This window comes from Selaginella moellendorffii, unplaced genomic scaffold, assembly GCF_000143415.4.
Source record: "Selaginella moellendorffii unplaced genomic scaffold, v1.0 SELMOscaffold_33, whole genome shotgun sequence".
In the NCBI taxonomy this organism is placed as follows: Eukaryota; Viridiplantae; Streptophyta; class Lycopodiopsida; order Selaginellales; family Selaginellaceae; genus Selaginella; species Selaginella moellendorffii.
The window spans coordinates 111,702-138,628 of record NW_003314294.1 but is presented as its reverse complement, the minus strand read 5'-3'; the positions used below and the strand labels follow the sequence as shown (position 1 = coordinate 138,628).

The following is a 26,927-nucleotide window of genomic DNA, read 5'->3' as shown; positions in this document are numbered from 1 at the left end:
AGATAGAAGGCCGCAACGGAAATAGAGACACGTGGCGCCATGACCAAGGAGATCTGGGCCGTTGGATGCCGCCCTTGTGATTGCTCGAAATTTAGGGTTTATGGCGAGCGAGCGAGCGAGCGCGCGTCGAGGTATGCTATAGATCCAGGATCGATCGATGGGGATAGATGATAGCGTCGGCGACAGGAGCAATGCCGCCGTGGATCTGAATCGCACCGCCTCGGTTAAGAAGAAGAATGCTCCCAGATTCGACACCAGGAACATGCAGGAGCAGGCCAGGAAGGGATCGTGGCGCTTGCTGCTGGAGAATGTCAAGGAAGCCCGCAAGATCGCGGCGGTGTTTAGCCCCGAGGAGAGGATGATCCACACGACGTATCATATTTTGGCTCTGGCCAAGCTCGGGAACTACACTGGCGCGGCCGAGGAGCTGGCGGCTCTCGGGGATTTGCAGAACGCGAGCTTCTTCTACGAAGATCATCCAAACGTCTATCCAGGGATCTCCGGCTCGATGGTCCCGTTTAGCCTCCGGTGGCTCCACGCAGCGATTCCATACCGGATTGGACAGGCCTCGACGAGCATGGAACGCATGTATAGCTTGCTCGACTACTGCTCACAGAAGGAGGAGAAAGCCTTGGCCGCGGATGGAAAAAGCGAGGAGATCGATGAGATCTTCTCGTCGTTCCGGCTAGACGGTGGTGTTCTAGACGAGGAGCAGCGAAGCAACGCTCTGGCCAGGAGGTGGAAGCGACGCAAAGAGATCGTCAACTTTGCGATCATCAATCTCCATCTCGGGCAGAAGGATTACATCGTTGCTCTACGTTTTGTGAACGAGACACTGGCCCGAGATCCAGAGAACGTCGAGCTCTGGTCCAAGTTTGCGCACGTCCAGCTCCAGCTCGGGGACGTGGATGGTGCCAAGCTCACTTTCGCAAAGGTGGAAGCTCTGGTGGACGAGCGTGCAAAGGGTGGCGAGGTCGATAGCTCGCTTCTGTGCCTTGTGGGAAGGAACAAGGGACTGGTGGCTTTTGTGGAGAAGCAGTACGCGGCAGCGGTGAAAGCTTACAACGAGGTGCTCGAGATCTCTCCCGGGGATGCTTTGGCTGCCAACAACAAGGCGCTGTGCCTCATGTACTCGAGGGACTTGATCCGGGCGACGCAGGTGCTGGAAGACGTGCTCCAGAAGCACACCGAGGCGGCGCTCAACGAGACGCTGGTGCTCAACCTGTGTAGCATGTACGAGCTCGCCGCCATCAACAGCAACGAATCCAAGCGCAAGTTGAGCTCCTGGATACTCCAAGTCGCGCCGGATGACTTCGATCTTACTTGCACTCGCTTGTAAGTAAGTGACAAGTCCTTTTCCTCCGCCTTTTCTCCTCTTGATATTGCGACTTACACAGGTAGTCGGAGTTCACACAAGGGAAAAAAAAAATGCAGAAAGATTTTATTTCACAACAAATGGGTCACACGATAAGCTACCGAGGAGAAACCGCAAAACTTCTCACTCACTGAAGCGAGGCTAGAGAGAGGTACCCGACGATGGCAGCTCCAAGCACGAGCCAAGACGACGACGATAGAGATTTTGCTGCGGAGCTACCGGGTGGTGGATTGGCACCGGATTCCGGGGCAGGGGCATTCTCACCAGTAGGACCTGGAGCTGGAACTGGATGGAACAGGAAAGCAAGAAACATTAGACAGGGACACAGAGGCAAGCATCGGGGTCAGCCAGACTTACTCGTAGTGCCTTCGCAGGTGACGTTTGGGATGTTACAGCGAGACGGAAGCTCGAGCGCTCGGGTGGTGTTGATGTTGAGGCCGGAAGCCGAGCCGGTCATGGAGGCGAAGCTGCACAGGCACGAAGCGTTGATGTTGTTGATGGCTACCAAGTTGGAGCAGCAAAGGGCATCCGGGGCGGGGGCCTGGCCCTGGAGGAAGGAGAGGCAGCTTGCGAGACGAGTAGCAAGAGCGGTGCAGTCCTGCGGCGCTTGTGCTGCTGCCAAGCTCAAGAACAGACCCAGCAGCGCCATGGCGATGATCGTCTTCATCCTGAGAAGACGGAGGAAGCGTTGCAGCGAAGAAGATCGAGGCGTTCTAGCGAAGAGGAGAGATCCTCGAGAACAGATCGGGGAATTGGGGGAGAAGACTGGAAAGAGCGATGGAAGGAGCGTCGTTCTCTCAGCAAACCTCTAAACAAACTGGTAAAGTATTTATTTGCGAGTGAGTCATATTTTCCTGGCGTGACTTTGAAAGCAAACGTGGCGGACAAAGCCGTCAATCTCGGAAAAACAACGGTTCCAAAAAATTTATAGCACACTTCCATTCAAACTTGAATCCGCGTTGTTCTAGATCGAAAAGTTAGAGACAAGAATGTCTTAACACTTTACCACGTCACGTAGAGTGATTTTTACATGGGATTATTTTATAGTTGAGTAAGACCAACCTTTATTAGTATTTAACGTAGAACAATGTTGATTAATCAAGTGAAACTTGTAACGAAGGTGTGGGGCGCATGCAACAGAACACAGGGCTGTTCGATGCCGTGGGGACGGACGATTTCGTCCTGGCGCAGCCCTTGAAGGACGGATGCATGAGGTACTTGGACGGCGACTGGCGTGCGGATGCAACAAACGCTTCCACGAGCCGCCTACTGAATCTGAGATCGGAACCGAAGCAGCAGCAGAAGCACAAGGAACTCCGGCACCTGCACCTGCACCTGCACCGGTAGGTAGGGATCATCATCATGATTGCAGCGGCCCAGCTTTTGGGAGAAAACAAGGCAACTCTAGAATGGTGTAAAACTTGAGTCCCAAACTTGAGCTCATGGATGGGCCTGTGGATGCGCCAAATGCTGGTGGTATTGGAGATGTTCTTGTGGCCAATGGTGTCAGACCTCAGCTTGGTGGTGTTAGAGATGGTTTGGATGCACCAAATACTGGTGGTATTGGAGATGCAATGGTGTAAGACCTCAGCCTGGTGGTGTTAGAGGTGGTTTGGATGCACCAAATGCTGGTGGTGCTAGAGATGGTGCATGACCGGCTGTGGCAAATCCTCCAGCACCTGAGCCCATGGCACAAGCAGTGGTAGCTCCAAACCCGAGGTGTGATTAATGGTGGGGGTGGTAGAATCCAAACTGCAGTGCTGGAGTTGGAGCAACCAGCACAAGAAGCAGCACAAGGTGGAGGAGAAGTGCACAATCCAGGCAGTGAAATCCCGGGCGAGCTCCGGGGCGCGTTTGAGCAGCTAGGTACACAAAAGGATTATATAGTGGACCATTTCTCGATTTGTGCGTGTCATCCTTGCGCAGGGCCATGCTAATCTTCTCTGTATCGTGCCAATCTTATCTGGTGTCTCCGAAGAGGCATAAAAACTCCTCTCGGACACTGCGTTTCCCAACCTTGTTTTTTTCCTTTCCCTAAGAAAAGCATTGCATCTGATAGCTGTGGACGCAGCGATCGCAGAGTACAAGCCGCATGTACTCGTTTGTGCAGGTGGGGATCTATTTCTTGAGCCTGCTTTGTCCTTATGGCGGTTTTGACATCGCTGTGATATCAGCCAATACCGACGTGCTGCATTACCTTGCGGTGCGGCCATAGCTCTTGATGCAAATGAAGAGAATCTCCTTTCCTCTCTTCTTCTTTGTGTACTTGAGCACTCATTACTAAGTTTGGTGTGAGGTCTTGACACAAATGACAAGAATCTCCTGTTCTCTCCAAAACGAAGTTATCACTTCTGCAAGGTACAAGAAAACTCTCTCGTTGTAAGCATCCATCCAATTCGTTTGAGTTTGTCGACATTCTCATGTCATTTTGATCAGAGACTTTGCATTTGGGTTGCAAGATTCCTTTCCTAAAGATTTATGAAGATCCGCTACGTAGAATGTTTTGAGATTTGCTTTCGTGCACTCCGGTTTTGATCTTGAGCCAAGAGAGACTTTAACTGTTTTTTCCTCTTTGGCTGTCACGGTTTTGCGAACGAAAAGTCTAATGACTATGATCATGGGTTTTGATATGAGCAAATTTTTGTTCATAGTTTTTTATTTATCTGTCTTTTTTATTTTTATTCAAAATAATTACGTTAATACTATATGATGCAACAGTAATATTCAATAACCATCACCGCCAAATATTCCAGCATATAAAAATAATGAAAAAAATTAGAGATAAAAAAGAAATTAAAAGCCAGATGCTAGAATCCAAGCATATTTCAAGTCCATCCAAACTTTCAATAAGAACTATCTGGACATTAACGCCAGCAACTTTGACCCCAAGAACACGAGCAAGTTAGGCGTGTTTTGGCACAGCAGCTTAAATGACGCAGAAGCGCATCAGGCTCGCCAATCTAGAAGCATGTGTTTCCCCTAAAATAAAAGATGGAAAAGATAAAAGTCTTTTGTTTCAATCATCTAGAAGGAGCAAACCAAGAGCCCTGGTTTGCTGTCCATGTACAAAACCACTTTTCGTTAAAACGCTAAGATTTTAATGCGAGAACTTTGAGTTTGAATCAAAAGCGATCAATCATAGGAAATGATGAAATAATGGATTGTGGTTATGCTGTATTGGATCGCAAGCTGGTTAAATACTTTATGCCGCAATCCTACGCAGACATCCCTTTTTGTCTATTCAAAGAAAGCTTACTATCCAAAACTGTGCACTTTTCTCGTCAGCTGCTCTTCGCGAGCCTCTCTACTAAAAATCCTGCCCAAAATGCAGCACACGCTACAAAGATACAGCTTACTGTTAGCAAATCTACCTAGTCTTCGTCACCACCATCTGCTCCGGGATTCTTTTTCGGGCCTCCCGCCGGTTTGGCCATGATAATCTACCAAAAGACATAGCGTCAACAACAAAGCGTACTAAAAAGAAAGAGGAAATGTTTACCTGATCTATCTTGAGCACGGTAGTGGCGGCTCTCGACGCCAACTTAATCGCCCAGTACCTTGACACAAGTTTCAAATGTCAGCAAGGTCCTACTAAGCCTCGAACGAACTTACTTTGTTACAAGCAGATCCCTCGTCTCCACTGGCGCAGACAATCCCTGCTCAATATCGACGCCTATCTTGGGATTTCCACCCGCATGCGCAGCGTAGAGAGCCGAGATCACATCAGTAGAGTTTAGACCCGCATTTTCAGCCAGAGTTCGAGGCACAACTTCGAAGCTCTGAGCAAACTTTCTTATCGCGTACTGGTCCAAGCTGCAAAGAAGAAAGTTAGATAGGAAATGTCAGCACAACGCTACACAGTACCCTGTCTCCTTGGAAGCAATGTCGTTTAACTGTTTGGCTAACTCAATCTCCGTTGCACCCGCACCAGGAACTGTACGGCTATCCTTGCACATAGCCTACACAACAAAAAGAAAAACAGTTTCATAGGAAAAGGAAAAGCAAAGCTTTAAACCTTGTAGCAATTCACGCCATCGTCAACTGCACGCTCTACGTCGTCCAAAACACTGTCGGTGCTTCCTCGAATTACGAGAGTTGAAATCGAATTTCCGCCCGATTCACTCCTCACAACGACCACCTGGACGAACGGAGATAAATTTGAAACCGGAAAATAATACAAAGATCAAATCTTACTCTCGCGCCACCAATTTCTTCAGATGTTATATTATCGACGTAACCCAGTTCGTCAAATCTTGGCCTCGACAGCTTCACCTGCATAAAGGGAAATTCAGTGCGTCAAAGAAATACCTGCAAACTCGTACCAGCGACACGGAACCAGTAGTCCTACAGAACCGTCGCAACTCAAACTTGGAGCTGATTTTTATAACCATAAGGCTGCCAGAAAATAAAAGTGAGACATATAATATCATCACAGATCGTGCTTACCCGTATCGATCACAAAAGTGCTGCGCCATTTCACCGACAGCACCACCGCTAACAATAACTTTAGCACCAGACTCTGCTACACTTTTAATGAGCTCTTCGATCTTGGCTTCTTCGCCCTTGGCGTAGTTCTCAAGCTGCTCAGCGGAATGAATGAGAACTGTTCCTTTGGTTTCCGTAGCTGAAGTGTCGACACCCCCTCCAAAAACAGCAATCTAGAACATAAAGGAAACTGAGGGCGGATAAATAAAAAAAGCGTCCAGACCTTCGCTTTGGTCGCACTTTTCACAGTCCCAAGAGGCTCGACCTTCAACACCATGCCCCTTACGACACAAGAATCCCGAAGACCACCGCCAAGCAGCTTCGCAACTCGAACATTATCGACATTGAAATTTTCTGGATTCCTGGGGCAAACCTGAATGCAAGCCTGAAAAAAAAAAATTTTTTTTTTCCATCAGTTCATAAAAGAACTCTTTCAACCCGAGACTAACCTCAGCAATAAGAGGACACAGAAAATCCTCCTGGCCATACTGTTTACTGGCAACAGCGGCTTTCATCCTCAAAACAACTTGCTCTTTGTTGCGACAGTCCATAGTCTCCGACCCAGGATCGGCAAGCTGTTCGATGATCTCCAGTGCCTAGATGACAGAAACAAGGAAGAGCTTCATCTCAATCTCTAAGGACTAAATAAGAAGTGAGAACTTACCTTCTGGCTGGCTTTCGTGTAGCCTCCAACGATCTCACTGGGATGCAAGCCAATGCGAATGAGCTCCTCGGCGCCTTGCAAGATCTCTCCCGCAAATGTCACCACCAGATTAGCGCCGTCTCCGATCTCCTCCTGCTGCGCTTTGCTCGCGAGGACCAGCAGCCTCGCCGCGGGATGCTGGACTTCTAGCTCACCGATGATGGTCCCGGCGTCATTCGTCACAAACAGCTTGTCCAGGTGATTGATCACCATCTTGTTCATGCCTGAGCCAGGAATCTCACACTCAAGCGCAAACAAAGAGCTCGATTCACTCACCGTTGGGGCCGAGGGACGTCCGAGTGATCTGCGACAGCTGCTTGCAGGCATCCACATTCTTGAGCACCGCTTCCTCGAGGCCGGAGAAGATGCGGTGGCCATCCTTGAGCATGGACTGGATCCCATACGACGGCTGCATCAGCGCCATAGCTGCAAGAAGCAAGAACCCTAAACTCCAAAAACTTTTTAGGGTTCTTACGAGAATATTCAGCTAGGAGATATTCTTTCTCGTTAAGAGCATATTCTGTCAAGTCTCCTTCGTAAAGATCATATAGAAAAGAATGTTTCTATACTACACATGAAAAACACGGTATACGACAATGTTGTTGCAGCAACAATCTTATCAAAACTCCCCCATCCTCCAAATCCTTTCTTCCGCAAACTTCCTTCCAAACCAAGAGACCATCGCCATAGTCGCTAACCCGCTCGATCGATTCGTCGCGAGCTCTCTCTTGAGTTTGATCCTCCTCACGGCTTGAGAGCCACGGCCAACCCGATTTTGGGACTGCTGTTTAGCGCTTTTGTGTCGACCTCTCCACACAGCGTGACCGTCGACTTTGGCCGCCACTCGTGTTGCAGGAGAGCCCCAACTTGGCCATGGTTGTTGAGCCTGGCCTTTACGGCCGTGAGAGGATCCAACACGTACAACGCACCGATGGTGAAGGTGTTTTGCTTCTTCGAAATGCTGTGCGAGACCTCCGCACCGACGGTCGTCTTGGTGTTGGCGTTCACCGTGTGACAGTAAGAGGCTTTGAGCGTGTCACCCTTGTCGGCGCTGGAGACAAAAGAGTATCGCCTGTTAAGTTCCCACAAAACAAAACGCTCGAAAAGAGAAGGAAGCTTACGTGATCAAGGCAGCACTGTAGTCCGGCTTTGTCAGTCCAATCCCACCGCTGTATCTCGAGAGCTTCCCGCTGGCCGTGTCGAACGAGAGCTCACCACCTACAGCCACCACATCATTTCCAAGAGCTGCGCTTAAGTCCGCAACAGGAGATGAAGTCAAGCCAATACTGGTGGCCAAGCCGAACAGATCATGGACGTACTGGAATTCGATCTGGGAAAACCCAAAGTCAAGCCGGAACAAAACATAAAGCAGCTCTAGAGCTTGCGTACCTTGCCACACTTATTGTCAGGAATGGTGAACGTGAACACCGTCTTAGCACCCTTCGCAATCTCATCGGCAGTGATGACTCCGTGAATCTAGAACACCAGTTCTTTAGCTCAATGCGATGATCAGACCAAGTTGGAAGCTCACATTGGACTCCGTGTCGACTTTGACATCCACAGTCATGTTGTTCGTCTTGAACTGGGTGTTGACATTCCCAGCAAATTGCTCCCCCTTTTTGTTTCCGAACGATGTGAATGTCTATAAAAGAAGGGGATTAATTAGCTCTTGAAGAGAAAAAGAAGAAAGAGAAGTCCATACAAGGCCCGAGCTCGTGGACGATGTCACGGTGAACTTCTGATCACTTGTAAAATCCCTGGTCAGGAGGTCTGGAGTGGCAGCCACTAGGTTAGACCCAAAACCCTAATCCTGAGCGAGCAGAGCCTACCTTTGGTGCGCTTGCCGATATCGCCAAACATCCCCGGCCCCTTCCCCATTCCTGCCACTGCCAATCCAGCAATCAGTCGAAATCCGCGTGAAAAGAAACGCGAGAGCTCCAAATCAAGAGCCCTAGTTCTAGAAATCGAGGCGCTGGCGAGCGAAAGAGAAGAAAGATGCAGCGATTCTCACCTCGAGCACACGGCGCCTAGAGCGCCGCCAAGCCGATTGCAGTGGAGAAGAGAATGTGGCGAAGAACACGGCGATCTGGGAGGCGATATTTAGGTCTAGACGAGGGAGAGAATTTGGAGGAAAATGGAGAACGACGAAGACGCAATAGTCACAACAGTCAGCCCTATTTAATTCCTGCCCCGGCGTCCGGGGCTTTAGGGCTCTTCCGACGTGGCGGACACGTGTATGCCACGCTGTCGTGATTATACCCTAAATAAGAAAAGCATCGCATGCAAGAAGCGCGAGGGATTTTTATGGTTCTTGCGGATGGATGGAGGCCCTAGTGTCAGATCTTAGGCGGCTCAGGCTCTACATCGACGACGCGCTCGACGAGCCCCCGATCGACAAGATCGTCGCGGCTTTTCATCGCGCATACAGTCCCAGGGCAAGATTGGCGATGCCGGCCACGCATCGGCGCCGGGAGGAGCAGCAGTTGCTCGAGATTTTGCGGATGGAGCAATCGCTCAAGAAATCTCTCTCCTGGCAGATCGTCGATGGAAATTTCTCCTCCGGCAGCTCTTCCAGATCCAGTTGCCGGCCCTTCTCTTCTTCTTCATCGTCGTGCTCCAGTGATTCTTCCTCGAGCTCGCCATCGAAAGGTAGTGCCGGGTCTCCCAGAAAAGAAGGATTCTATTTTTTTGGTTTGAGACTCCATTCTTTGGACAGATCCATCCGAGGCAGCAACTCCAAAGCTGTTGCCGATGACTGTGAGTCCGAGCTTGGACTCCATCGATGCGATTCGAGGTATAGGCTGGTTCTCTTTCATTTTTTTCCCTTTTCGGTTTGGTTTTTTTTTCTAGATCCCGCAAAAGTTTTTCTAGATCAATGCTCGTCGTTAGAGAGGCAGCAGCATGCAGAGACGATGAATTCTTCTGTTTTCCAGGAGGCACCGCAGTCGCAGCCAAGATCCTCGAGCTCTCTTCACGAATCTCAAGAACTGGTCAAGGAACATTTGGTCACATTCGTCGACGAGTTGATCGGAGTGGTCCAGCTCCAAGAGGGGCTTCTCAACAACATGGTGGAAAACAACTTGAAAGACTCGCACACTTTGAAGAGTTCGATGGATGGCCATCGAGATCTCCATCGCGATCGCAACGAAGTGGCTGCCAGATCTTTTTCCCCAGCTGCGAGCCAAGACGATGGCGTGGAAGAGCTCAAGAAGAGGGTGATGGAGCTGGAGACCATCCAAAGCCAGTGGCTGGATGTAGAGGAAAGCAAAGGTTTAGTTCTCCGGCGTGGGTTCCTGGCGTTGCTCCAGGCAATCCTCCTGTGTATATGTCTTGTCTCTCTTTTATCTCGAATAGCAAATGCCGGGATCACTCCCACTTAGATCTCCACCACCTTTTTCTAATTTAAAGTTTATAAATATTTTAGATTAATTAAAATTATACTATTTTCGTTTAGGGGAAGATAGATAGTTAATAGTCTCGTATTTAACTGTCTCGTTAAATACTTTATCCGTACGGATCCAGCCTTAATTAGAAAATCTTCCGCAAAATTTCTTTTGTGCATGGCTGGGCGTCGAGTACGTAAGATAGAGAAAATGTGTGTCGTGGGGATAGGGTGGTAGGGCTACCCTACAGAGAAAACGATAGAAAGGTGTAATGATTGCGATCCGGTTTGGAGCCTGGGAATCGAGGAATAAGAATATTCTTGTCCCGGCTTGCTTGTGCTCGAGCCGCCCTCCATCACTCTCGGAAGGCCGTACGGTGGGAAGTTAAGCGAGAGTGACACGAGAGGTGATTTGTGAAAGATTTTGGCCTTTACGCGCTTCCAAGACCGTACAGTGTGTCCACAGCCGTCGGATGTCCCGCCGTGCGAGCCGTTGGATGGGGGACGGAACAGGGGTATAATTTAGGGTTCTTGGCATTTTGGGCGGGCAGAATGATGATCTTCGCTCCGCCGATCGTCGATCCTGCTCCGGCTCAATGGATCAAAATCTTTCCGCGCTTCCTCCCCGCGCCGATCCTGTCCAAGCTCAATCCCGATGCTCGGGAGTTTCAGCCGCTGGAAGAATCGATCGCTCCTCTCCCGGCATTCTCTTCTCCTCTTGCTCCTCCCCATCGTCGGCACGAGTTTAGTCTCGTGCAAGAATCTTCCGACGAGGATGAGAATCGCGTCGAGCAGCAAGAAAGTGGAGAGGAATCCGAGACATCGGCTCAAGAAGATTGCGATCGAGGAGGAGAAGAAGAAGGCATGGCACAGTATTTCTTCTATCCCTCGCCGATCTTCGATTCGATCTCCAACGTCCGCCACATCGCTCCATCCTCCATCGCTCGCGAGCACTCCTCCCGCTCGCTCATCCTCGGCAATATCCCCTATCCGATCGATCCCGGCCAGCTCCAGTCCCAGCTCGAGCAGTGGGGCGCGCTGCGCTACATCTCCTTCGCCGCCATGGCGGAGCGCGGCATTGTGATCGCCCACTACTGCGACGTCCGCCACGCCGCCCAGGCGCTCAAGGACATCCACGCGCAGCACCTCATCCAGCAGCACAAATTCCTGCTGCTCCGCCGGATGGATCACTTCCAGAGGGCCTGGCGTCACGCTGTCCGAGAGGACGCCAAGAGCGCCGCGCGGCGCCAGATCGAGGTGACGCGGGCGGCACTGCGCGCCGCCGGCGAGAAGCTGCGCCGCGAGCGGGGCCTCGTTTGCGGCGCCGCGCTGTGGGCCAAATTCGTGCCGCTGTGCTGCTGCGTGAGCGAGAAGGAGGAGTTTCCAGAGATGGAGAATCAAGGCACGCTCGTCGTCTTCAACCTGGATGTCGCCATCTCCATCGAGACCATCAACAGCGTCTTCAAGAAATACGGTAAGAATGGATTTTTCTCTTCATCTCTAGGTAGCTCTTTCTTTCTCGAAGATCGCTTGCTCTTTGGCATTGTGTTCTGTGAGTGTTCTATCATTGTCTTGCGTGGGACTGGTTCTTTCTTGAGATTTGCGAGCTAAGCTCTAGAGTTCTTTCCACTTGCGCTATAGGCAACACGCATTAAATAGCAAATCTAGAAGCACTAGATTCGCTAGATTTTATTTTCTCGGCTTTTATGGTGTCCGCCAACTTCCAGCTTCTGAGATTCTAACTCTTTTCTGGAATTTGCCTTGCCGGCCAGGTGATGTGAAGGAGATCCGAGAGACTCCGATCAAGCGAACGCACAAGTTCGTCGAGTTCTTCGACGTACGCGACGCCGCTCGAGCGAAAGAGGCGCTGGATGGCGAGGACGTTCTCGGCAGCACTGTCAAGATCGAGTTCAGTCGCCCCGGTGGGATGCTCCAGAGGCACAGCGAGCACCATTCCATCCTCGACTTGTACCCGGCGGTGGCGTTTGAGAGCTTCCAGCGCGCGGTGGAGTGGAAGGCCCCTCCTCCAGCAGCGGCGCCGCTCTTTACTCCGCCTGGTTTCTACGCCGGCGTTCCTCCGGCTATAAGCACGTACCAAGCTTGGCAAGCTCCTTTGTGGAGTTTGTCAGGTGCTCGTGGGAATCCGAAGGAAAGGAGAAGAATGCTCGAGGATTGCTCGTACAAATTCGACGAGGAGTTGAAGGACGAGAGGACGACTCTCATGATCAAGAATCTTCCCAACAAATACAGGTAAAAGTTTCTCTTTTCTTATGCATCGATCGCTTCTCATTCTTGTTTTTGTGCTCTTTGCAGTCAGGAGAAGCTCATGGACAAGATAGATGGTCATTGCGCTCAATGCAATGCGCAGATCGACAGTTCTGAGGATGTTTCCGCGTACGATTTCTTGTACCTTCCGATCGATCCCAGGTGACCATCGTCGAGTGTTCTTTTACTATGTACGCGGTCTAGAGCTTGCTTTCCCAGGAACCAGTGTAACCTTGGTTACGCATTTGTCAACTTCGTCTCGGTCGCGGCCTGCGGGAGGTTTTACAAAGCGTTCCACAACCTGCAATGGGAAGCGCACAACTCGAGGAAGATCTGCCAGATAACTTACGCTCGGATTCAGGTAGAAATCTCTGGTTTTCTCTCGCCATATGTTCTAAACGCTGTCGGCCATCGCAGGGAAGAGCGAAGCTGCAAGAACACGTGAAGAGAGGAGACCGGGACTCTCTCCCTCTCGTGTTTGATCCACCGCGAAGTGGAAAGATCTAGCTTGGAGTTGAAAGGAAGAACCTTGGATCACTAAGACACTAACTTGATAATGTTGAAAAAGGTTTTATAGATTTTTTTCTCCTACAGGACCTCCAAAATTTGTCGAAGTACTAAGACGTGACACGTTCGAATCTCTCCCCCAACATGTTTAAAAGAATTGGGTCCCTCTTCGGGTGGGTTCGAACCCGGGATCGGCTCTACAAGGCGCCAGATCGAGCTGGATCAAGAAGAGGTGCTTCTTCATGCTAACAAAAAAATCTATCAGAGATAAAGTAGAAAAAAATGTTGTGCATCATGCCAAAAAATTTCTCAGATGGAAAGCTTGTAAATCCTGAATAAAGGAAAACAGACCTTTCAACAAAATCTACCCGATTATATCATGAATAAGGAAGAAACTCCAATACAAAAGAAACAAAGAAAAAAATATCAATCAATAAACGTGAAGACAATTAGAATTGATTAACAAAAAACTAAGGGAGCCATCTGAAAATTTGGGGTAAATGTAGTTTTTCTAATTGCCTTTTATCCTTTGTAGTAATTGTCTAATGTCGTTGTAGTATAGTGGTGAGTATTTCCGCCTGTCACGCGGACGACCCGGGTTCAATCCCCGGCAACGGCGAAATTACAATTTACAAACTCAAGCTTTTGAAACAGAGGCATCCACGAGTTCGATGAATTGAGAGATCTATCCGGCCTAGAAGAAAGCGGTGTTGATTTCTTTTAGCTTTTTCAGCTAAAGATTTGTATCGATGATCCAATCGGTGGGAGTGGGAGTGAGAATTCTCGCGCTGTGCTCTGGAGAGAAAACCAATGAGAGCGCTCGCAACTCGATTGTTCTTAGCTTTGGAAGGCACAAGGGGAAGCGCCTAAGCAGCGTCTCCAATTCTTACCTCTCGTGGATGGTCGCCAATCTCCCCGGCGATCCATGGGCGGACTTGGCACAGCAGCACCTCTCGGATCGCCGGTCCCCTCTCTCCTCCCACTGGCGATGGATCGAATCGTCGCTCGCGAGCGCCCAGTCGCTGGAAGAGGCGCGTGCGATCCAGGCCCGGATCTTCGCGAGCTTGCCTGGGGCCGCGGAGGATGCCCAAGTGGGCAATCTTCTCGTCCAGGCGATGGCGCGATTGGGCGGGACGAAGGAGGCGCGCGTGGCGTTTGCGAGGATCAAGATCAAGGACGCCGCGTCGTGGAGCTCGATGATCGAGGGGTACTCGCGCAATGGGCAGCACCGCAAGGCGATCGATCTCTACCGGAGGCTGTTGTTCCAGGCGGAGATCGAGCCCAATGCGGCGATCTTCGCGGCCGCGCTCGAGGCGTGTGGATCTCTCAAGATGCCCAGAGATGGCATCGCTGTTCACGCGAGGATCGCTGCCACCGGCCAAGAACTCCTCGAAGCTCTCCAAAACAGCATCTTGAAAATGTATGTGCGCTGCGAATGCATCGATTGCGCAAGAGCGTTGTTCGAGGAATTCGCTCCAAGAGATGCTATGGTGGCAAACGCGATGGTCGCAGCATTTGCCCAACACGGGCATTTTGACGAGGCTCTTGATCTCTACGAATCTATGGTGTCCCGGGGCGTACGGCCAAGCTCTCACGCGCGGCGGTGCGCGATCCTCGCGTGTGCCGTACAGGGAAGGCTCGAGCTAGGGGTCTCGATCCGCGAGAGCACGGAGGATTTGGACATTGGCGTGGAGAACTCGGTGCTAAATCTCTTTGCGAGGTGCGGGGAGATGGAGAGGGCCTGGGATTTCTTCCGGGGAATGCGCGAGAGAGATGCGGTGTCGTGGAACACGATGCTGTGGGCGTGTGCGCATCGCGGGCTGGGTCGCCAGGCGCTGGGATTGTTCCGGGAGATGGATCTCGAGGGCGTGGAGACGAATCTCTTCGCCTTGCGATCGATCGTCCGGGCGTGCTCCACGAGCCTCGCAGAGGAATGCCAGGGTGTTTACGAGTGGGAATTGGATCAAGCAGTAGCAAATTCTCCCCTCGAACAGTGAACGCTTCTTTCATTCTTCTTAGGAAGAACTCTTTTTACTGTAGTGAAAGCAAGCTTTTAACACTGCATTAACAATGCAGTGTTAATGCATTGTTAACCTAAAGTTGACCTAAACTTTGACTAGGTGCCGAATGTTGACCACGTGCTCCATTTTATATGGTGAGGACCTTTGAATATCATTGACTCGCGTGTATGGTGAGGACCCTTGGATATGACTGACTCGCGTGCTCCATGTTATATGGTGAGGGCATTTGGAGCTAACGAAAGATCTCTTTAACTCTTTGCGTGCTTTTCTACGCAGATCTCAGTGGCAAGCAATGCGTGACATACCAAGTTTCTGTCACGGACAGAACCCCACTCTCTACTTCGAGCGATTGATCCACTCTTTCCATTCTCGATGAAGTAAGGAGTGGGGTTCCTCCGCGACAGGCACTTGGTGTAAGTTTCGCGAAGCTGGAAGAGAGAGATCTCGAATAAGTCTACAGAACAGGAGAGCAAGAAAGCTCACTTCTAGCTTGCTCTGGGATGGTAAGACGAGCGTCTCGATTGCATTCTTGACATCTCTCTGTGGAGGCTCCGTTCTCGCTCTCGAGCCTTCTTCCTGATCTCTTTCTTCCGGCTGATGATTTCGGCGTATAGCCTTTCCCGATACTCGTGGATCGTGAATCTGTTTGAAAGCAAAAGGGGATAAGTCAGAGCGACAGAAAAAACCCAGCTCTTACTTGTGATTGTCGTCAATGGGAATCCTGATCAATCGATTGCACGATGGCTCCTCACGAGGGTTGTGAAATTGAGCTACGTATGGATGTTGCAATGCTTGCTGCAGCACACACACACAAATCAGGAAGATTATAGCAAAAGAAGTTGCAAAGTTACCTCCGCTGTAAGCCTCTTCTGAGGATTAAAGTGTAGCAATTTGCGTAGTAGGTCCGCAGCTTCAGCAGTGGCGCTGGGGAAAGCTTTTCTAAATGATCTGCTCGGAGTGAAACACTAAATCAATCTTAAAACTCTTATTCTTTCCCACCTGGGGCCAGTTATAGCCATGTTCTCAATCATAGCTGCAGCAAATGGCGATTCGAAAGCTGCTATGTCGTCCTTCACTTTGTCTCATCAAAACAGTGTTAGTCCGGCTGAAAAATCAGCGCGTCACATACCGAAGCCGGTTTTCCTATTAGATCCAGAACTTTTTCAATTTGGTTCATAGTCGATGCCCCTGTACGTGCCAGTGCCAAGAGAGATTCAGAGATTTTCCCGTGTTTATCACAGACTCACCTGGAAAAACAGGCTTCCCGTTCAACAACTCGCCAAGAATGCAGCCACTCGACCACATGTCCACTCCAAAGGTGTAGCTGTTAAGCGAGATTGTTAATTCACAAACGGTTACCATAAAAGTCTCACCTGCTTACTTTGTGGAACCAAGAAGAATTTCGGGTGCTCTATACCTGTTTGATAAACCACATTTTGTAAAATCCATGATGTGAAGATGCTTCTAATTGGAGTACCATCGAGTAGCAACATAGTCTGTTAGCACTTGCGCTTGTCCCATGTCATCTTTCAATTGGGCAACCTTCACTCAAAAAAGGAAAGGCTCATACAAGAATTGTAAAGCGTTCTCATAAGCAGCATACCGATCGTGCCAAACCAAAATCTGCAAGCTTGCATCGGCAATCCGAATCCAAAAGTAGATTGCTTGGCTGAAAGTTCAAAGCATTAATACTTTCAGCAGTTCTTTACAATGGCTGAACAAAGTCACCTTGATATCGCGATGCAGCAGCCCTGCGCTGTGCAAATACTTCAAAGATTTAAAGAGTTGATACATGATGTACTGCAAACACCTCTAATTTAGCCAAACATAAAAGCCGGAAGAACTTACTTGTTTATGTACGTCCTCGAGAATATTGGCTCTTATAACAGCATGCAAATCCGTTTCTGCGCGGAGAAAAATTGCGGAATGGATCGATAAGCTTACAGTTTTTCTTGCAAACTTACCCATGTACTCAAACACTAGGTACAAGTCACGGTCATTTTCCGCTTTGAGAACGTTTGTCAACCTGCGAGTTCATTAATGTAACTGCCAGCAGTCTTAAGAGGTGGGGAAACTAACTTGATGACGTTCTCATGATCGTTGATCTCCTGAAGAAACATCACCTCGCGAAAGGTCCTCTACGTTGGAACCAGCAAGTCAGAAAGATGGAACTTCTGACAAAGAACCACAAACCTGAGCATCAGTCGAGTTTTGAAACGCGTCAAATATCTTTTTGAGAGCAACAACATCGTTGGTCTTCCTATCAAACGCTTTCCAGACGATTCCATAAGCCTGCAAACAGTAAAACAAAGCAGTTATAACACCACCAAATAAAAAACTCTTTTTGAGCCGTCAACTTACACCCTTGCCGAGCTTCTGGCAAACGTGGTACTTCCGCAAGACGTGCTTGTCGACGTCCTCGCTCATCGTGGTCCACTTTGCATTTCCTGCGAACCCTAGGGTGCGAAACCATCTCGGAGCAAAGCCATCGACGCCGTCCAAGCTTGCAAGATCTTGTTCGTTCAATTAAATTCCGAGGTTCAAAACACTGCTCTACCAACGAAAGTTCGTTAAACCAGTCTCTCGGGTGTATGTACATTGCCTCGAGTCTAATATCTGCACCGAAACGAAACGAAAGTTAGCATCGAGAAATGAAAGAATGTCGCAAAAACCTGGAAATAAGCGGAAGAACTTGCTTCTCCCACTCGTCATCCCATCTCGCACACGAACCCGATGCCAAGGCTCCGTCTCTCAAGTGCTTCAAGTGTTCGCAGTTGTCTGGAAAACCTTGAAATAGATCCTGAGGCATAAGAAGTGTCACTCCATGGCAGACAGACAAACATTCATACCATAAACTGGTCTGCAAGTTCTGAAGCAGACGAAAAAAGCAGCCCATTCTGGTGATCCTTGACCAGCTCGTCAATACTGCACAGGAAAATAATCGCTGAAGAAACAAACCAAAAGCTGCGAGCTAATTACCATGAATAAGAAACGGCCGTCACAGGTAATCCGCATCCAAACATGTCCACAACCTGCATTGGAATGTAGATAGTCAGAAAAATAGAAAGTCTTCCTCACACCTTCATAGGCAAATCGAGACCGGACGAGGAAGTATGTAAGCTAACCCCGAGATCAGCCGATCCTTAAAAGAAAGAAAAACCAGCACGTCAGGTGAAATCTAAAGCTAGAACCCATTTTACCAAGCAAACGAGGATAATCCTCAGCAGCGAGCCACATCGTTCGAAATGCAACATGATGTAAACGTAGCCTGCTTATCCTTTCTTCGTACTCTTGTCGCAGGGGACCTTTGCCTTGAATAAGAAACAGAAAAAAAGAATTACTGGCTGAACTAGAAATATCATACCAGTAACAACGATGAGAAGACGAGGGAAAACACATCTAGCATTCTTCATGGGTCGCCTATCACCCGAAGCACTGTCTATGTGCTCTCCCAGCGATGCCGCCACACGTCGGTCATACATAACAGCAGCCTCCAACAGTATCTCAAAGTCCTCATCTGGAGTCCTGCGATTTGTTGCAACGGTCAGAACACGAGATACAAGTTTGGAGGCACGCTTACCAGCTAGTACTGCTCACAATAAGTGCTGGCCTTTCTTTCAGATAGAAGTACTGGTCGCCCTCCTGGATTTCTTTTCTCGGGTCCTCCACTGCGAACTTTCGACAAGTGAAGAGGGTCCAGGAGGAGCTAGCAACATTACTCGAATCCCTTCGACCAGCAGCATACTGCCTGGATGCTAACCGAACGTTCTCATCTTCCTCCAGTCTTACAGAACAACAATCCCATTCACCCAGTGGCTGCCTAAACAAGCCATCCAGCCTTAAAAACAGCTGTAAGAAAATGCATCAGTTTCCGCTAGCAATCTAAAAAACAGCTCAACTTTAGCTTACCTCGTGCTTTCCCTCCAAGGTAGCGGGTTGGAAAAACTCGGGTGATCTATCGTAGACAACGGTTGCCCTGCAGAACATGAAAAGAGTTAAGCCAGTGTTTTGCGAGAAACGTTGAATGCCTGACCTGATCCCCCAGTTCTCTGCAAGCTCGTGTTGCATCGCTTTCGTGACGCATAGATGGCCATCGGCCATTTTACCATAACGCTTTTCAAACCTGCAGCGATAATAAGCGTCCGAGAATACGACTTTACAAGTAAGTAGTACCAGAAGTAGAGTTTGACGAGAATATGGCTTGGATTCAATCTAAGACCGAATAAAGTATAGCCAAAGTTGTGCCAGTCGATTACGAACGCGGACTTTCTTATCACACACGTCCACTTTACCACTGCCAGGACTGGCACTGAGGGTGGATTCTAGAAAGTCACAAATAAGAACAAAGTGATACTAGAAAAAGCCATGGTTTAGCTTACTTGGACAAGAACAACGTCCGAGGATGGCACTTTAACAAGGAGAAGCCACAAGAGGTGTAATAGCTGAAGAAGGATTTTAAAAGGTAGTGCCAGCAGATAGAACAGTCGCGGAAGTCTTTGAAAGCTTGGCACGCTCTACAAAAAGGACGAGAGTTACGAGAAAAGAGAGAGCAAAAAAGCGAGCTTACCATGAGATAAAGAGAAATCTTGGGATCTTCTAGCACAGCTCGGTGTGGTTGAGCTCCTATCATAGTAATAAGATCGAAAAGAACAAAGAAAAGCTCTAGATTTACCTGCGAAAGCAATGACATCCACGTCCATGCCAGCCTAGGCGAGAGAAATCGAGAGATTTTGGAGCAAGAGATGTTTGAGCTGGAAGATTTACCTGGCTCGACAAAGACAAGGCGTGGTACTGCATTCTGGGGCTCCTTCCAAAATCGCCAAGCACGACAACGGTCGCCCTTCCTCTCCTCCCCATCGCTAAAGCCCTAATTAGGGTTCTTGGGAGGGATGAAAAATGCTGCAAGCATCAGCTCAATCCGGGCACCGCAATGCACCAATTCCCCGGCGAGATTACCTCGATCCGGTCGAGATGCTAGCGCAATCCATCCGGCGGTGCGGGAACACGCGCAATCTGGCGGAGGCGCGGGCGATCCACGAGCAAATCCAGCGATCGCCGGAGCGCCATAGCCGATACCTGGCCAATCTGCTGGTGGAGATGTATGGCAAGCTCGGCAGCGTCGCGGAGGCGCGCATTGTCTTCGATCGCATCGTTGATCCCAACATCTACTCGTGGAGCATCCTCCTCAACGCCTACGCCCTAAACGGCGAGCTCCATGGCGCCAAGCGAATATTCGACGCGATGCCCGCGAAGAACGATGTGGCCTGGAACTCGATGCTCGCGGCATATGCCCAGGGTGGGCATCTTCAGGAGGCGGTGGAAATCTTCCAGGAATCTCCCAAGGACAGCGATATCTCTTGGAATATTCTCATAAATTGCTACATTATCTACGATAGAGTTGAGGATGCAAAGCGTCTTTTTGATCGAATGCCGAGAAAGACCATAATTTCAACCACGGCTATGATCTCAGCATATGCCAAAAGAGGGTATCTTGACCAGGCAAAGGATCTTTTCGATCAAATGCCCGAGAAGGATGTAATATCCTGTAATGCCATGATAACAGCGTGTGCGCAGCATGGAAACCTTGACGCGGCAAAGAATCTTTTCCATTTAATGGAAGATCGAGATGTTTCTACTTGGAATGCCTTGATAACAGCATATGCCGAAAAAGGGTATCTTGGCGACGCTAGAATGCTTTTTAACACTATGCCCTTGAGGAATATTCTTTCCTGGAATATTATAATGTCGGCCTATGCCCAAGCTGGACATGCATTTGAAACGAAAATGATATTCCTGGAAATTCCAGAAAGAAATCTAATGTCTTGGAATATCCAGCTTTTTGCATATGCCGAAGCCGGGCATATTGAAGAGTGCCAAAGAACGTTCGACATTATGCCGCAAAGGTCACTAGTTTCCTACACTACGATGATCACGGCATTGTCTCAAGTTGGAAGTTTGAGGAAAGCCACTGAGCTTTTCGACGGAACTCCAGAATGTGATCTCGTGATCTGGAACTTGATGATCTCCGTGCTCGCCAGGGATGGACGCCTCCAGATCGCTCGAGAGATGTTTGAGTCGAGTCCACGGAGAGATCTCTCGAGCTGGAACGTGATAATCATCGCCCTCGCTCGAAACTCCAAGCTAGAAGAAGCTAAAAAATGTTTCGATGAGATGCCTGAGCGAGACACCGTTTCCTGGAACGCTCTAGCAGCAGCTTATGGAGAAGCTGGCCATCTCCGCGAAGCTCAAGAGCTCCACAGCTTAACCCCCGCGAAAGACATCGTCTCCTGGAACACACTTCTTGGAGCTTATGCTCAAAACAGCCACATCGATCAAACCAAGAGAGTTTTTGACGATCTTCCGCAGCGAGACACCGCCTCCTGGAACACAATGCTTGCTGCTTACGCTAAGAACGCGAAGATCGAGACCACGCTCAAACTCTTTGATGAAATGCCTCTACAGAACGTCGTCTCCTGGACTGCCGTGATCACGGCCTTTGCGTTTGGAGGAAACAAAGCCACAGTGTTAAAGTCACTCGAGTTTCTGAGAGTGATGGAGTGCGAAGGATTTAAACCCGGTCACATAGCGTTCCTTGTGATCTTAACCGGTTTGAGCCACCTAGGAATGATGGAAGACAGCCATCATTGTTTTAGTTTGATGGTGCTTGACCATGGCTTGTCCCCCGGCAAGGAACACTACTCCTGTATAGTTGACTGCCTCTCGAGGGCCGGCCAGCTCCAAAGAGCCAATGAGCTTCTCGAGAGCATGCCCGTGTCGCCCGACAACGTTGCCTGGTCGGGTTTCCTCGCGGCCTCCAAAGTTCACGGAGAGAGATCTCGCGGGGCTCGAGCTGCCGAGAGCTTACACTCACTCGACTCGCAAGATACTTCCTCGTACATTCTCCTGTCCAACATCGTAGCAGTGGACTAGACACGATTCGTCCGTCCAGTGATGAAAATCTTAGCAAAGTTTGAGCGAGAACTTCCGGATCAAGGAGTGACGAGATTTGAGAGCATCACAAACGGGGCAGCGTCTTTTTTATCGGGGCTCGTCTTCACGACTTCCACTGCGGAATGATTCGAGCTTTTCTGGATCTTGCAAGCGTTCAGAAAAGTCGACCACGAAACACGATTTGGAACGAAAGGCATCGTCTTGATGAGCTCCTCGGCCTTTGCGAGCTGGCCGCATCGACCGAGAATATCAACGAGGCACACAAAGTGCTCGATCCCTGGAGCTAAGTTATACTCGGATCTCATCCTCTTGAAGTGCTTTCTACATTCTTCCAAGAGTCCCAAGTGACCACAGCCCGAGAGAATGCAAAGAAACGTGATCTCGTCAGGACCGAGGCCCTCCACAGCCATATCAAAAAGAAGATCTAGACCACTTTGCAGCTCGCCACCTAAAATGTAGGATGTGAGCATTGCATTCCACGACATTACCTCTCCTTGAGAAGTTCTTGAGAACAAATTCTTTGCTTGTATAATATGCCCGTGCTGTGCATACGCAACTATCAAAGTTGGCACTGTCACATAGTCTTGGTTTGGCATCTTTTCAAACATAGCTCTAGCTTCTCCAAGATGCCCGTTCCAGGCATATGCTGCTACCAAGGTGGTCCAAGAGATCGAATCTCTTTGAGGCATGTGGTCAAACATAAATTTTGCCTCCTCAAGATGCCCGTTATGGGCATATCCCGCTAGCATAGCGTTCCAAGCCACAATGTCGCGACGAGGCATTTCCCTGAACAATTTAAAAGCTTCCTCTACTTTCTTGTGCTGGGAAAAAGCAGTGATCAAGATAGTAAAAGCCGTGACATCACGACAAGGATTTAGTTCAAGAAGTTTTTGTGCTTCGGCAATATTCCCAACTTCGGCATATGCTAGTATCATAAGATTCCAGGACGCAGAATCTTTTCGAGGCATGGTATCAAAAAGTTCTTTTGCTTGATACAAATGACCTAGCCGGTAATACGCCGCGAGCATTGCATTCCAAGCAACGATATCTTTCTGGGGCATCTTTTCGAACAGATTCGTTGATTGCTCCAGATCCCCGTTTTCGGCATATGCGGTCAACATGCTGGTCCACGCCACCACGTCCTTGACCGGCATCCGGTCAAAGAGATCTCTCGCCTCGCCAAGATGCCGCTGCTGAGCATATGCTGTTATCATTGCCGTCCACGTCACCACGTTGGGATCTGGCATCTTCTCAAAGAACCTTCTCGCTTCCTGGAGATTCTCATGTTTGGCGTAGGCGGTGATGATAGAGTTCCAGGCCACGCTGTTGGGTTGTGGAATCCCCTCGAAGATCTTCCGCGCTTTCTCCAGATGCCCGTTCTCGGCAAATGCCACGAGAGCGATATTCCAGGTGTAGCAATTGGGCTCGTGAATTTGATCCAGGACAATCCGGGCGTCCTCGATGCTGTGGCACTTGCCGTACATTTCAATCAGGAGGTTTTTCAGGAAGCGATCGTTGCGATGCGCGCTGTGGATTACCAGCGAGTGGATCCGCCGTGCCTCGAGCAGATCCCTGGAGATAGCGCACGATTTGATAAGCTTGGCATAGTGTGCCGGGGCAAACTTCTCGTCCGGGCTCTCGATTCCACCGAGATTTGGGGCGCGCGCTACGACCATGGAGAAGAAGAAGACCACGTCAGCATCCCTGCCGAGTCATCGCCGCGTCGTGGGCCAGGTCAGGTCCGCGTCAGCATTCCTGCCGAGTCATCGCCGCGTCTTGTGCCAGGTCAGAGTCCGCGTGGGAATCCTTTTTCTTTGACATTTTTCTCTTTCGCAGATTTAGGTTTTGGGTGTTTGGGGGAAGTCGCGGAGCCAATTTGGCAAGAGAATGGTGAGCTCTTCCTCTTCCTCTCTCTTCTCTTCGACTAAATCTTGGGTTCCTGGGCTTTGCAGACGACATCCAAGCGACTGGCCGACAAGAAGATCCAGAAATTCCAGAAGAACATCTTCAAGCGGGGCGCGGTGCCCGAATCGAGCATCAAAAAGGGCAACGCGTACCCAGTTGGCCCAATTGTTCTAGGGTTCTTCATTTTCGTGGTCATCGGCTCAGGTAATCCGTTGATTGCTTGTCGATCTATCGATTTTGCGGTTCTAGAGTGTAGATCCTGACTCCGATTTGTCTGCTCTGCGCAGCGTTGCTACAGATCATTAGGACAGCGTCCGGTGGCGGCCCATAGATCCAACGATGATCACTAGAGCCCGTTTAGGAAGAAAGTTGAATAAGAACTAAGGACTACCAGAATATGCTGTAGAACCCATTTAATGGACGGAAAATACTTTAGCATAAACCACGTCTTGTTGGAATGTGCTCAATTTATATCTTATAAACGTCCATGAGTGCTGCGTGAACTGTACTGGTTCTCATCCATCAGGGCAAGCAGCAACACAGATTGAGCTTCAACAGCTCTAGCAAATTGGTACTTTGATCAATAGCAGGAACACTCTACTGCCACCCACTGCCAAATCTATAGGCACTGCTAAGGGTAGCAAGCCTTAGTAGATATATTGTTTCAAGCCTCTAACTAACAAGTGTTGCTTGAATTGCAAATTCTAAGTGAACACAAATATGCAAATTGCAATATTAGAAAATATCTTGAGAACATTTTTGCTTAAAACTCTTTATGTTTCAAACCCTTTCCACTTTATAAGGCATTGAAGACAAATTAAATTGCATTGCATAAGTAAGAATTAAACAACATAATAATGTTAGTATAAAAACACTATTCTGAAATGTAAAATTTGTAAAAAAAAATAAAATATAAAATAGTTCATGTCAATAGTGTGTATGATTTTTGAATGAATAACCTTAAAATCAATAGCATAATAAAGCATAAATCATTGTCAATAAGTTATATTATTATGGTAAGTAAAGAGAATGAAGGTTCTTGTTCAAGTTGAAAATACTTCAAAAATAATTTATTCAATTTTTAATAATTAGCATGAATGAACTTTAAAACTAAATATAAATTTAATCAAATATTTTTCTAACTCATGAAGCTTTATTTAGTGGCCATTTCCTTAATAGTCATACTCTAGTGGCATTTTTTTAAGTAAATACTCTTAATAGTTGTGAGTTTTAAAAGGACTATTTAATTCAATATAACTTAAAATTAAAAATTGAAATGGTGTTAAATTTTAATAATAAAAATAAAAAATACTAGCTAAACTTATATTCCTAAACTAGCCATTTATACATGCATTATATTAACTCCCAACTCTATTTTACAACTATTGGCTTGTTAACAATATAGCAAAGCTCCCCATGGGTGATCCTCCACTTAAATATATAGTTTATAGACAACACAACACACTCACCTCCCAAGCCTATACACAATATGGTAATGCCTAACTAATCATCCTAAATCCTGTAGAATAAAATGATTATGAGTGGGAAAACAACCTAGCTTACATTTACCATAACTTAATAGTCATAAACAATTGGCTAGTCTTGTAAAGCATCTTTGACCATTTCATGTCAAACTTAGTTTTGTGCCCCATGCTAAGCAAATGATACAATATGTTTTCAAGCTTAACTACAATTTAGAGAAACATATGATACCATAGCTTTCAACCAACAACTCCATAATTTCAATTTATAGCTACATCCCCATTGCAACCTTTCATAATGACCACTAATGACTCTTTACTCACAGCTCCAACCAACCACATGACACTACTAAATTCAAACTTTTATGACACCACCACACTATTGCCATAACACCTTATCACAACTTACATTTCGATCAATCACCTATAGAATGATTCAAAGTGGCAATTATGCCAAATGACCATAACAAAATTTCATGCCACTACCGTTATTGCTACTCCAACTCTTTACATGACTCTCATCAACTAAGACACCATCACCCTCCACAACATTGTATGAAGTAGGGGTTGTTGAGACAAAATATATAGGCAAACATATATATATATATATATATATATATATATATATATAAATCAAAAGGATACAATACTTACATACTTCTTACCTTCATAAATTACATTAGTGAATATGCCATAACTTAACTTAACCTCAACCTTTAAACCTAAGTTTGATTTATAAATATTCAAATTGAGCCACTAGCAAGGATGTCTTTGTCAGTAAATTTACTATCAAGTTAGTTATGGATATGTGAGCAACTGAATTTCTTTCATTTAGATCCTTTCACATATAAAATAGAAAAATATTTTGAAGTGTATGTTGATAAATAGGGTTGAGGATTGCATTCCATGTGTTCTATGAATCTCAAAATTGTTGTCTTAGTAAAATCTTCACATTCACAATTATTCCTTAAATATTTTAGTCACAACACTATACTCAATTTAATAGGTGGAAAGTGCAACTTTTCTTTATTTTTAACTACATGAAAATGTACTTTATTATTGATTTTTGATTGTTAAAGTCCCTTATTAAATCCACATCCACCATCCTATATCACTTTTAAGAATCCATACTAATATCTTCAATCTTTGTGCATTGAAACTTTAAGTTGAGAGTGGATATTTGTTCAATATAATTGAATATATTAATGTTGATTTTTTAAATCTTACATAAATTGATATACCTTTGATATAGTTTTTGCAATATTTAAACAAATGCTTTATTTTGTTAAAGTGGAACTTTTCATTATCCCACTTATGGTGTGTGGCCACATGCCATTTTTATAACAACAATAAAAAATTGAAGTCTTACCTTTATAATTTATAAATTAAAAACTTTTCATATGATTTTGTGTTATAATATTGTGAAATATAAAAAATAAATTAAAAAACTGATAGAAATATTAATAAATATTAATTAAGTACTAGGAAATAGCATGTGGACACATGCTAATTAATGTCCCACTTTACTGAATAAGTTCCACTTTAACGAAATAAAGCATACAATGTATTGCTACTAAAGATATTATCACTCCTATTGTAGTGAGATTTGAATATACTGTCACCGTGGATCCTTAAAACCTTAAAGGATAAATGGGGATAAAATAGCCACTAAGGGCTCTCTCATCAAGCAATTGCCCTTTTTTCCAGTTGGTTTAAAGGGAGAAAAATAAGGTGTGTTATAGTTAGTATCAGGGCAAATGGCACGGGTTCGATTCCCACTGATTAGTGGCTACTTAAAAAATATAATATACCCTTGAGCAAGATATATTCCTACCCCTAAATTTAAAATCGC

General features: G+C 47.3%; 12 protein-coding genes and 2 non-coding genes across 15 annotated transcripts; 7 read left to right on the top strand and 7 right to left on the bottom strand.

Annotated features, from left to right (window-relative positions):
- Positions 1 to 103: 103 nt before the first annotated feature.
- On the top strand, positions 104 to 1,480 carry LOC9638565 (trafficking protein particle complex subunit 12). 2 transcript variants are annotated; one of them, XM_024682194.1, is made up of 2 exons: positions 104 to 1,339; positions 1,398 to 1,480. In XM_024682194.1, exon 1 carries the CDS (start codon positions 158 to 160, stop codon positions 1,337 to 1,339), a length of 1,182 nt encoding a protein of 393 aa, XP_024537962.1. In that variant the 5' UTR covers positions 104 to 157; the 3' UTR covers positions 1,398 to 1,480. The 2 variants fall into 2 exon arrangements, with proteins under 2 accessions (XP_024537962.1, XP_024537964.1); XM_024682196.1 differs by having other exon boundaries at positions 104 to 1,335; positions 1,398 to 1,419.
- Positions 1,420 to 2,347, bottom strand: LOC112348874 (male-cone protein 1-like). The gene is made up of 2 exons (XM_024682197.1): positions 1,733 to 2,347; positions 1,420 to 1,660 (listed from the first exon to the last, which is right to left on the bottom strand). The coding sequence occupies exons 1-2, from the start codon at positions 2,040 to 2,042 to the stop codon at positions 1,503 to 1,505; spliced, it is 468 nt and encodes a 155-aa protein (XP_024537965.1). The 5' UTR covers positions 2,043 to 2,347; the 3' UTR covers positions 1,420 to 1,502.
- A 908-nt stretch (positions 2,348 to 3,255) lies between these two features.
- On the bottom strand, positions 3,256 to 3,357 carry LOC112348885. Its single transcript, XR_002993209.1, has one exon. It is a non-coding gene; the product is annotated as a U6 spliceosomal RNA (small nuclear RNA).
- A 1,162-nt stretch (positions 3,358 to 4,519) lies between these two features.
- Positions 4,520 to 7,036, bottom strand: LOC9638561 (T-complex protein 1 subunit theta). The gene is made up of 12 exons (XM_002976992.2): positions 6,840 to 7,036; positions 6,525 to 6,787; positions 6,310 to 6,456; positions 6,084 to 6,245; positions 5,822 to 6,033; positions 5,698 to 5,770; positions 5,570 to 5,647; positions 5,391 to 5,513; positions 5,240 to 5,334; positions 4,988 to 5,188; positions 4,875 to 4,932; positions 4,520 to 4,815 (listed from the first exon to the last, which is right to left on the bottom strand). Exons 1-12 carry the CDS (start codon positions 6,985 to 6,987, stop codon positions 4,747 to 4,749), a joined length of 1,629 nt encoding a protein of 542 aa, XP_002977038.1. The 5' UTR covers positions 6,988 to 7,036; the 3' UTR covers positions 4,520 to 4,746.
- A 45-nt stretch (positions 7,037 to 7,081) lies between these two features.
- Positions 7,082 to 8,739, bottom strand: LOC112348858 (mitochondrial outer membrane protein porin of 36 kDa-like). The gene is made up of 7 exons (XM_024682149.1): positions 8,575 to 8,739; positions 8,393 to 8,449; positions 8,266 to 8,333; positions 8,095 to 8,205; positions 7,953 to 8,039; positions 7,685 to 7,893; positions 7,082 to 7,614 (listed from the first exon to the last, which is right to left on the bottom strand). The coding sequence occupies exons 2-7, from the start codon at positions 8,439 to 8,441 to the stop codon at positions 7,308 to 7,310; spliced, it is 831 nt and encodes a 276-aa protein (XP_024537917.1). The 5' UTR covers positions 8,442 to 8,449; positions 8,575 to 8,739; the 3' UTR covers positions 7,082 to 7,307.
- Positions 8,740 to 8,884: 145 nt separating this feature from the next.
- On the top strand, positions 8,885 to 13,080 carry LOC112348806. Its single transcript, XM_024682026.1, has 8 exons — positions 8,885 to 9,212; positions 9,280 to 9,357; positions 9,414 to 9,884; positions 10,367 to 11,419; positions 11,718 to 12,195; positions 12,259 to 12,372; positions 12,430 to 12,571; positions 12,628 to 13,080. The coding sequence occupies exons 1-8, from the start codon at positions 8,885 to 8,887 to the stop codon at positions 12,715 to 12,717; spliced, it is 2,754 nt and encodes a 917-aa protein (XP_024537794.1). The 3' UTR covers positions 12,718 to 13,080.
- Positions 13,081 to 13,264: 184 nt separating this feature from the next.
- TRNAD-GUC lies at positions 13,265 to 13,336 on the top strand. Its single transcript has one exon. It is a non-coding gene; the product is annotated as a tRNA-Asp (tRNA).
- Positions 13,337 to 13,466: 130 nt separating this feature from the next.
- On the top strand, positions 13,467 to 14,133 carry LOC112348805 (pentatricopeptide repeat-containing protein At1g28690, mitochondrial-like). The gene is made up of 2 exons (XM_024682025.1): positions 13,467 to 14,034; positions 14,126 to 14,133. The coding sequence occupies exons 1-2, from the start codon at positions 13,467 to 13,469 to the stop codon at positions 14,131 to 14,133; spliced, it is 576 nt and encodes a 191-aa protein (XP_024537793.1).
- A 39-nt stretch (positions 14,134 to 14,172) lies between these two features.
- LOC112348852 (pentatricopeptide repeat-containing protein At1g08070, chloroplastic-like) lies at positions 14,173 to 15,120 on the top strand. The gene is made up of 2 exons (XM_024682118.1): positions 14,173 to 14,954; positions 15,015 to 15,120. Exon 1 carries the CDS (start codon positions 14,205 to 14,207, stop codon positions 14,712 to 14,714), a length of 510 nt encoding a protein of 169 aa, XP_024537886.1. The 5' UTR covers positions 14,173 to 14,204; the 3' UTR covers positions 14,715 to 14,954; positions 15,015 to 15,120.
- On the bottom strand, positions 14,964 to 17,189 carry LOC9638805 (extracellular signal-regulated kinase 2). Its single transcript, XM_024682116.1, has 16 exons — positions 17,100 to 17,189; positions 16,932 to 17,030; positions 16,818 to 16,876; positions 16,703 to 16,764; positions 16,587 to 16,642; positions 16,467 to 16,538; positions 16,342 to 16,407; positions 16,216 to 16,280; positions 16,120 to 16,155; positions 15,986 to 16,062; positions 15,868 to 15,926; positions 15,738 to 15,808; positions 15,590 to 15,686; positions 15,436 to 15,533; positions 15,222 to 15,380; positions 14,964 to 15,166 (listed from the first exon to the last, which is right to left on the bottom strand). Exons 1-15 carry the CDS (start codon positions 17,163 to 17,165, stop codon positions 15,224 to 15,226), a joined length of 1,140 nt encoding a protein of 379 aa, XP_024537884.1. The 5' UTR covers positions 17,166 to 17,189; the 3' UTR covers positions 14,964 to 15,166; positions 15,222 to 15,223.
- Positions 17,190 to 17,239: 50 nt separating this feature from the next.
- On the bottom strand, positions 17,240 to 19,602 carry LOC112348851 (UDP-glycosyltransferase TURAN-like). Its single transcript, XM_024682115.1, has 15 exons — positions 19,503 to 19,602; positions 19,411 to 19,444; positions 19,306 to 19,361; positions 19,118 to 19,252; positions 18,912 to 19,060; positions 18,772 to 18,861; positions 18,648 to 18,714; positions 18,319 to 18,587; positions 18,103 to 18,263; positions 17,939 to 18,049; positions 17,819 to 17,880; positions 17,718 to 17,770; positions 17,588 to 17,663; positions 17,411 to 17,538; positions 17,240 to 17,354 (listed from the first exon to the last, which is right to left on the bottom strand). Exons 1-15 carry the CDS (start codon positions 19,593 to 19,595, stop codon positions 17,348 to 17,350), a joined length of 1,491 nt encoding a protein of 496 aa, XP_024537883.1. The 5' UTR covers positions 19,596 to 19,602; the 3' UTR covers positions 17,240 to 17,347.
- Positions 19,603 to 19,634: 32 nt separating this feature from the next.
- On the top strand, positions 19,635 to 21,668 carry LOC112348804 (pentatricopeptide repeat-containing protein At4g02750-like). Its single transcript, XM_024682024.1, has one exon. The coding sequence runs from the start codon at positions 19,635 to 19,637 to the stop codon at positions 21,666 to 21,668; it is 2,034 nt and encodes a 677-aa protein (XP_024537792.1).
- Positions 21,669 to 21,727: 59 nt separating this feature from the next.
- On the bottom strand, positions 21,728 to 22,843 carry LOC112348803 (pentatricopeptide repeat-containing protein At4g02750-like). Its single transcript, XM_024682023.1, has one exon. The coding sequence runs from the start codon at positions 22,841 to 22,843 to the stop codon at positions 21,728 to 21,730; it is 1,116 nt and encodes a 371-aa protein (XP_024537791.1).
- Positions 22,786 to 24,065, top strand: LOC9638804. The gene is made up of 3 exons (XM_002977118.2): positions 22,786 to 23,579; positions 23,642 to 23,798; positions 23,882 to 24,065. Exons 1-3 carry the CDS (start codon positions 22,874 to 22,876, stop codon positions 23,898 to 23,900), a joined length of 882 nt encoding a protein of 293 aa, XP_002977164.2. The 5' UTR covers positions 22,786 to 22,873; the 3' UTR covers positions 23,901 to 24,065.
- The last annotated feature ends 2,862 nt before the right edge of the window (positions 24,066 to 26,927 follow it).